Genomic DNA, 8,816 nt, shown 5'->3' on the forward strand with positions numbered 1-8,816 from the left:
ATGATTTAGCATGACTCAAACTTGAACGAAACCCAACCTGATTCGACAAAATTGAGCGTAGCCAAGTCATCTAAACTGACATCTCTACCTATTGTACACAAGCCCTCAGTCTTTGCTAGGACCTCATCATTATTATCTAGACTAACAATTAAATTTAAAAGCAAATCACCCAACACCAAGATTGGATCATATGCTTTAATCCTTGAAAACAAGATTTGTGAGCATATTGCCAATGGGGGTCCATGACCAATATGCTGGGCTACTATGTTCATATTATTGTGCTAAATTTTATAAAATCTCAAGTATCCTATCTATATTCCATGGGTTGATCCATAAACATTAAAAATTAGTCCAATCTAATTTATTGGATTTGACCCCATATCCGAATCCGATACCCATTTCCAACCAATGCCAAAAGTCTAAATTTCCCAAATTCTCAAGATCAAAGTCCTTATCTTTTTCATCATCAAACCAAATCCAAACTTCTCTCGTTTTTCTCTCTCTTTCTCTCCTCTATCTCATCTTTCTCAGAACTTCAATTCAATTCTTGAAGGTAGCTGCAACAATGGAGGCATTAGCAGGTTCTAGAATCTACTTTCCATGCATAAAACCCCCAACTATGAAGCATAATTTCAGAAGACAACAACGGGTAATGATTACCAGAGCCTCCATTGCTGTTGAACAAAAAAACCCAGAATCTAAAGTTGCTCTTGTTAGGATTGGAACTCGAGGAAGGTACCATTTTTGGTTTTATTTTCTGGATTTTGTTTATTTTTTTCAAAATGTACCTTTAATTTTCGTTTTTGATGTCTTTGATCTGATTTGGGTTCTGTTTGACACTTAGCGAAAATTGTGTTTGTCTTAAATGTTTGGATGGAGATATGTACTTAATTTTTGTGTATAGAGAGCTCTAGGTAATGATGTAGATGGGATTCGATTTAAGGTATTAGGTGTCGTCCCCAAGACTTTAACCAGCTAAGCTAGTTGACATCCACGAAAATGATGTGTATTACCCTTATTTTATTATATTTTGGGGCAGGGGGGAAGGAAGTGGGGAGAGTGGGTCTGTATGATGTGTGTAGCTGCTAAATTTGTACAAAATGGCTTGTTTCAAGAGAATTGAAGAATTTGCTTACTTAATGAATTATGTGTAGGATTAGATTAACTCACATACTCAATACATGGGCATGTTGGTTGCGTTGTTCATAAGTTTGACCTTTGTTTTCATATAAAGAAAACTGGTTCAAGTAGTGCATTGATGTCAATAAATAACCATTGGGTGTTGAATAATAAATGTGCTTGATTAAAAATCGGAAATCAACGAATCCTTGCTACTGGATCCATTATGTGTCATTAGTAATTGTGGCTCTCTCCGTCGAGATTTTGTTGTAACATTATTAGTTCAAAACATTATCAGCATGACTATGATTTCCAAACAGAGATAGCAATATACAACCAAGGATTGCAAAATTCTACAAGCTTTTAGGTCCCTTTTTAGAATCACATTATCACTACCTGAATTTTGTCTATCCTGGTCCCCCTTGGATACACAAAAAGTATCTCCATTTCCCATTGATCACTGCAAAGTGCAAACACTAGAAATGCCTTAATTTCTGCAGTTTTACAGTTTGTAGGATACCCACATTTTCCTCCAAACTACATGATCATTGCCAAGTTCTTCAGTCATATCATATGTATGAAAATTGTAGAATGCCCTTCCAGATCAAGCTGGAAATCAATGTAATTCCCCGTAACACAAATTGCTCTAGGGATCTTATTGTAATCAGTTCATCTGGCAATTCAGTGCCCATGTTGATCCTCTAATTGATGGTCTTTTTTTAATTCTAATCTCCTCTCTTTGTTTGTTTGGCATAGTATGATATTGTGATAAGGCTCAATTTCTAGCCTCTTAGTAGAAATTTCATTTATTTATTTTGATTTAAGTTGTATTCTCTTCAACGTATTTCTACTGGAGTTATATACATTATTTGTATGTGTAGGACAGTCCATTAGCACTTGCTCAAGCTTATGAAACACGATCCAAGCTTATTGCAGCACATGAGGAACTGGCTGAGGAGGGAGCGATTGAAATCGTGATAATAAAGACAACTGGGGACAAAATACTAACTCAACCACTGGCAGACATTGGTGGGAAGGGCTTGTTTACTAAGGAAATAGATGAGGCCCTCTTGAATAATGATATTGATATTGCTGTACATTCCATGAAGGATGTTCCCACATATTTACCAGACAAGATAGTTTTACCTTGCAACCTTGAGCGTGAGGATGTTCGTGATGCATTTATTTCCACCACTGCAACTTCCTTAGCAGACCTTCCTGCTGGTAGTGTTGTTGGTACTGCATCACTGAGAAGGAAATCTCAATTACTACATAGATATCCTTCCCTTGAAGTAAGTCTACTTACTGTTTTTTTTTCTCCATCATTCTTAGTATGCCTTGAAAACTAAAGGAAATTCATGTACCCTGCTTGTTATAGCTGAGTGATACATTTAATAATTTAATATAGTGGTTGAAAAACAAGCCCTTTTTTCCCCATTATAGTCTCATGTAACTCAAGGGATGAGCAAGTACAATTTCCTATGATCTGTTTAGACAAGTATTTTCCACCTTTTACAAAACCCATTGATGGAGTGAACTTGGTGTCCATTAATGGCTTTTACAGTGGTTGAGCAAATACTTTGGTGTCGTCTGTTTTAACAAAGTAATGCACAAATGAAAAGGCATATTGCCAGTTTCATTGAGGTTGGTACTGAATTAAACAAGGCAGACTGCAAATTTTGCACTTCGTATAATAATTTAATTCTTTGTCTATGTATTTTTAAGTTTCAAGTTCAAAGTTTGATAGCAGTAATTTTGCGTGATAAAATCCTGTCCAGTAACAAGATTAGCTTGTTGTATTGAAGGGCCAGCTTCTCAACTGATACAATGTAGATTACTGAAAGAGTGAAAGTACTGCGTCAGCATGTAAAAGAACTTGTGACTTGTAACAAAAAATATTAAGTTAAGCTTTTTTGATGTTAATATGGCAAAATTAGGATTGGATTGTGAATCCCTTATTACTCTGTATATTGATTAGCTGTTCTGGTACAGACATAATTGCTGCAGTTGGTATACTTCTTTATTAATCTGTAATGATACTGTGAACCTTTGGATATTGTACTCATTGCTGGTCGTGCTGGCATTATCCATTTAGACATGGATGTTTTCTTTTCTCTTACTCACTTGTTTTTTCAGAGGAGGGCGACTCACAATTTGGAAATCCATTTAAATTTAAATTTCATTGACTAAACAGTACTTACTGATTTGGTTTGTATATGTTTGTAGGTACTGGATAACTTCCGTGGCAATGTACAGACGCGTTTGAAAAAGCTTAACGAAGGATTAGTGCAAGCAACACTTTTGGCATTGGCTGGACTAAAGCGATTAAATATGACTGAGAATGTTTCTTCTGTTCTTTCTATTGACGACATGCTTCCAGCTGTTGCTCAAGGAGCAATTGGAATTGCTTGCCTAAATCACGATGAAAAGATGGTAAGTTTGATTATTCCAAGTTATTCCTTAGCATAAATACACATTGATTTTTCATAAATGGGGCAAATTAGCAAATATGCCAAGTTATCAGTGGTATGGATACTGATGCTTATCACTCTATTTGTTCATTCATCAACTCTTAAACTTTTTCCACTTGTCCAAATGGGATGCTCAAATTAAAATTGATCTGGAATGTGTAAAATTAGTTCCTTGTTTGTTTGAAAGTGTAATCGTTATTGTTTATGGTGGGGGCAGAGATTAATCTTGGACTAGTCTGTATTACTTTTCACTATCATTTTAGAATCTGATTTGGCTTGTATAATGAACTTAATTATGTACCTTGACGATGAAATTCTGTGCGGAGCAATTACATGTGATGAGGCCCATCAGAAGGTCTCCTTATTTGTTCTCGTTTTTTTCGTTTGAATTCTATAAATGATTTTGAAAATGCTGTGTGAGTTTATGTGTATATTACCTGTTAAATGAATGATGAAGCAATTGGACTTACATGAATTCTATGGGGAAGCTCTCTGGTGAGTTTGGTTGGGACTTGAAGGACAATTATATAAGATTGTCATTCAGACGTGATTTCAAGAGTTATAGGTTTTGATTAAAAGATATGGAGTACATTTTTGTAAGTGTTTTGATCGAACACTAAATTATTGGGTACAGTAGTGGAAACTATAAGTCGATAAACTCAGGTTTCCTTGAGTTCTGTGCTTCTTGTAAGCATTACTTTCTTGCAATACTCCCATTAATTAGGATTTGATACCCTATCAAATTGAGAGAGAAAATTCACAACTATGAACTATATTGATCTCATAGTTAGAGCCTTAGAGGAGTAACGTGTTGCCTGATATTTTCTGTAGGGCTCCTAAGGTTTAATTTATTGTCAATTATTTTGAATTTACGATGCTTCAAGTTTTAAATCTGCAATCGATTATTCTTAGATGAAGATGAATGATTTTATTTCTTGTAGTTAATTGTCAAAATGGAGATGAATGATTTTATTTCTTCATGTTCTCAATATTTGTGCTATTTTGGTTTCTGTAACAGGCAGTGATTATGCAAATAATTTCTTCTGTGCTTCGTCTTTTATTTGGTATATTGAATCCCGCTATTTTCCAAACTAATGCTTTCCTTTGTTTTCTGAACCAATTTTTTTTCCAGGCAAACTACCTAGCCTCTTTAAATCACGAAGAAACTCGATTAGCAGTTGCTTGTGAGAGAGCGTTCCTTGAGACCTTGGATGGGTCATGTCGTACTCCTATTGCTGGTTATGCTTGCAGAGATGAGAATGGGGACTGTTTTTTCAGGGGACTTGTGGCTTCTACAGACGGAAAGAAAGGTAGATCTATTTCACTGGTTGTCCATTTCATCAACCATACTTACCTAGCTTTATGACAGACCACAATTTTTAATTTAGGGCCATCTGTAAGGAACTCTAGCTAGAGTACCATAACTTTTCTTCACTTTAATTTTATACGTAGTAACTCTAAACTTACGTCCAAACCAATGTAGCGATGTGGTCTATATGTAGAATTCTTACACGGGTATTATGGATGTTCAGATATTGACTTAGAAGAAGTTCAAAAATATCGAGCAAACTATAGAGTAGTATTCAAATAATTTGGACAGAGGGAGCTAAATTGTTTTATGATATCTTGCAGTAATTGAGACTTCTCGAAGGGGTTCATACGCTTTCGATGATATGGTAGCAATGGGAAGAGACGCTGGAAAGGAGCTTCTTTCAAAGGCTGGTCCTGGTTTTTTTGATCCGAGATAATCTTCCAAAGTAAACACAAGATTCAAGAGAAACTCATTTCCTGATCTCTGATGATCCCCTCAATCTTGTTGTAGCAGTAGCATGGTGTGTGTTAATGTAGCGATAATAGCACGATGATATTCTTTAGGCTTTTGTAGACTTAGGATTTGCATCTTTCAGTATGTCGAAATACAAGTGCTAATCCTGTCGAGCTGCTGTATTAGTTTGTATGATTTTGTAATCTGTTGGTTTGATTTGATGAGTTCAATTTTGGCCTTCATCTCTTCTTTTTTTCATTAATTTCCATTGTTAGTTTGGAGCTTTGAAAGTTTATCGTCTAGGAGGTCCAATAGTGGATGATGAATTGAGGAGCAATACTTGGAGAAATAGTACGGCCAATTTTAAAGGAAATTTTCATTGATTGTTAAGCTAAGTTGATTTCTTTGCTTTTTTCCCCCCTTTGTTCTCTTTTATTTTTGAAAAACTAGGCATGCATATTTTTGAATTTTACTTTTTGTTAAGTTCAATTTGCATTATTATTGAAGAACTAGATTGTACATATGTTAATGCTTGAGGATATATTGTTACCATCAAATTAATAATAATATAGCTAATGCTAATTAGATGCCATATATAATACCAAAAATTACAATCATACTAAATACTACATTCGTTTTATATTATTTGCTATGATTAGACATTTTTCCTCTCTACTTTATGTCAAATCGTTGCAAATAATATGAAACGGGGGTAGTATAATCTTATAGATAGTTCTAATAGATGGTAGAAAAAGGTACAAATTTTTCTAATGCTAAAATTACAATTATAATACGAGTTTTAATAATTTCACAAAAAAAAAAAAAGGTATTTTATAATACCTCATTTAATTCCACTATCATATCATCATCATCATCATAATCACCTACCAACCTTCGAACCTAAGATCCACTAAATCAAACACAAAGTCTAATCCAGCGGACCAAGGAGAAGATCGGTGTCGCAATCAGCCAAATAAATTTATTTAACTACACAAACGTTGACACCTACATACATGTATAAAATTAAATAAGTTAAAAAGCTATATATATAAAAAAAAAAAAAAAAAAAAAAAAAAAAAAAAAAAAAAAAAAACACATATATTAGACCTTTAAAAAAATACTACAGACTACTTTTTGCTGTTTTCTTTTAAATGCAATACACTTTTTGACATGTGTTTTAGGAGTTGATTAGAGTAAATAAACGAGCGATTTTATTAAAACAATTTGAGCACCAAGATTAGAGAAAGGTTACATTAGTAACTATGTGCACAAATAATTTTGAATAATTTGACTATTTACATTGTTCAATCTCTTTCTCAAAGTCTGTGTCAAAAAGGTGTGTTGCATTTAAAAGAAAATGGAGAAAGTATAATAACATATGAATGAAAGACATATACTACCTCCGTTTCTTAATATGTGCAACAAAGGAATATTTTATGTCTCACAAATAATACCCCTTTGTTGCACATAATAAGTAACGGAGGTAGTATGAAGTTTCATGTATTAAAAAAAATGGAGGAAATTTATCATTTTGACTCTAGTTTGTGTTTTATACATAAAATAAGATGTAGTTATGAGTGCATGTTGTCTCAACGTATAGTTTTCAAATACTAACATTTTACAATTTACTTCCTCCGTTCTGTTAATATTGTAACAAGGAGAAAATTACGCATCCCAAAACACATTTTATATGCTAAATATTTATAATTGTGTAAGTGTAAAAATTATAAAAAGTTGATATTGTGAAAGTATTTTATGAGACGAATCCAACGAGATCCCACTTGACTATATTTTGTTTAACGTATAAATCATATTATATGGTCAAACAAGAGTGATGAATAGTGCAAAAAGTCCGTTGTTGCAATATTAATAGAACGGAAGAAGTATATTATTAATAATTAAAAATATAATTAATCAATATTCATCATTGGCAAATGTGACGAACAAATAGGGACATGTAAAACAACCTGCAATTTTCTTGTCAAAAAAAAAAAAAAAAAAAAAAAAAAAAAAAAAAAAAAAAAACCTGCAATTATAAAACTAACACCCATTAGAATTATGAAATAACTAATTAAAACCCCCAAGGTTGATTACTATATCTACAAATACAACTATTCATATCTACATGACTTATGTAGATCATAAAAATGTAAAACACTATTAAATTGTTGCACAACATTAAAATTAGTAACACTTGGTCATGAAATACATGTAACAAAGGGATAAGTGAAAATCTAGAGCAACTCCTGTATTCCCTAATTAGTTCAATACAATCTTTGATCACATAATTTTGTGACCTATTATATCCTAACAAAGAAAATGCTAAGTTCAGGACCATTACTCCCATCTGGGTTCATCATGTAATAAGTCTCAGAATCCTTTGATCCGATCACACGTTCGAAAAACGAGCGCATGTACGTAAGCTCACCATCAGGGGTTTCAACACCTTCACCACTAGGCAGTACACCAGCACCCATCGAAACAGCGTGCAACATTTGCATTACACTTAAGTCATCATCAGTTGGCTCTCTTTTTATGCCATACCCAGTTTTCTTACCATTACAATACATTGTCCAAATGGGCTCCTCAATGAGCTTGGTTTTGTCGGACGGGTGCTTTTCACACTCTAGTGCGATCCTCACTAGGCCTAAGCCCATGTCTTGCAACAGCTTCCCAGTTGGGATGGCTAGCTCTAGCAATAACATGGGGAGGCACCTAGGATTTTCTTGGATTGCTAGGTTTACCCTTGCTTTTCGGAACCCAAAAAGTGTCCCGGTTATCCGGGTCCCACCATGGACATGCCCGTCATTAATCCTACCTGACATTGGAATTCGACATGTAGGAGATACGATGGGGAAGGACCTAAAGACAGAGCGTACTCTTCTTAAGAGTTTATTTGATTTAGTAGGGTTTTTCCTCTGAGAGGGTGCTTGGAGGGATATTGGTCCTTGAGGTGACAATGACATGTTGTTTGGTGTGTTTGTGGATCCAGATTGAGGTGGTGAAGGGGGAGGATGTTGAGGCGGGGGATGAGGAGGGGACCGTCGTGGTGATGATGTCGGGGATTGTCGAAGGGGTGCAGGCATGGTGAGATTTAAAACAAGAATCAATGTTAGAAAGTTGGAAAGTTTGGAAACAAATGAAAGAAGATATAACAATCTAGTTGGTTTGGAAAGTAGAGTATAAGAAGAGAATGTTGTGGATTGCACGTTGAGTTTGGCCGTGCTGCTGATAACTTCAGCATGAAAACACCCTCACTTCACCTTACAAGAGTGAGTCAAAATATGTTGTTCATGCCGGCTGTTCTTGAATGTTAAAATACTTGGAAAACAAATATTGGAATTTCTCCAATGAAATCAGAAAAATAATTCTTCTATTGTTAATTTACTAATAAAAATCATGATATGTAAATACACATAAAACTATATATTATAAAACAAGATAATACATTTATTTTAAGA

At 34.3% G+C, this 8,816-nt stretch overlaps 2 protein-coding genes across 2 annotated transcripts; one reads left to right on the forward strand and one right to left on the reverse strand.

The window, feature by feature from the left end:
• The first annotated feature begins 436 nt into the window (after positions 1-436).
• On the forward strand, positions 437-5,750 carry LOC110718360 (porphobilinogen deaminase, chloroplastic-like). Its single transcript, XM_021897188.1, has 5 exons — positions 437-735; positions 2,006-2,411; positions 3,346-3,552; positions 4,723-4,900; positions 5,223-5,750. Exons 1-5 carry the CDS (start codon positions 566-568, stop codon positions 5,336-5,338), a joined length of 1,077 nt encoding a protein of 358 aa, XP_021752880.1. The 5' UTR covers positions 437-565; the 3' UTR covers positions 5,339-5,750.
• Positions 5,751-7,350: 1,600 nt separating this feature from the next.
• On the reverse strand, positions 7,351-8,541 carry LOC110717209 (protein MIZU-KUSSEI 1-like). The gene has a single exon (XM_021895864.1). It carries the CDS (start codon positions 8,439-8,441, stop codon positions 7,656-7,658), a length of 786 nt encoding a protein of 261 aa, XP_021751556.1. The 5' UTR covers positions 8,442-8,541; the 3' UTR covers positions 7,351-7,655.
• Between the last annotated feature and the right edge of the window lie 275 nt (positions 8,542-8,816).

Source organism: Chenopodium quinoa, unplaced genomic scaffold (genome assembly GCF_001683475.1).
Source record: "Chenopodium quinoa cultivar QQ74 unplaced genomic scaffold, ASM168347v1, whole genome shotgun sequence".
In the NCBI taxonomy this organism is placed as follows: Eukaryota; Viridiplantae; Streptophyta; class Magnoliopsida; order Caryophyllales; family Amaranthaceae; genus Chenopodium; species Chenopodium quinoa.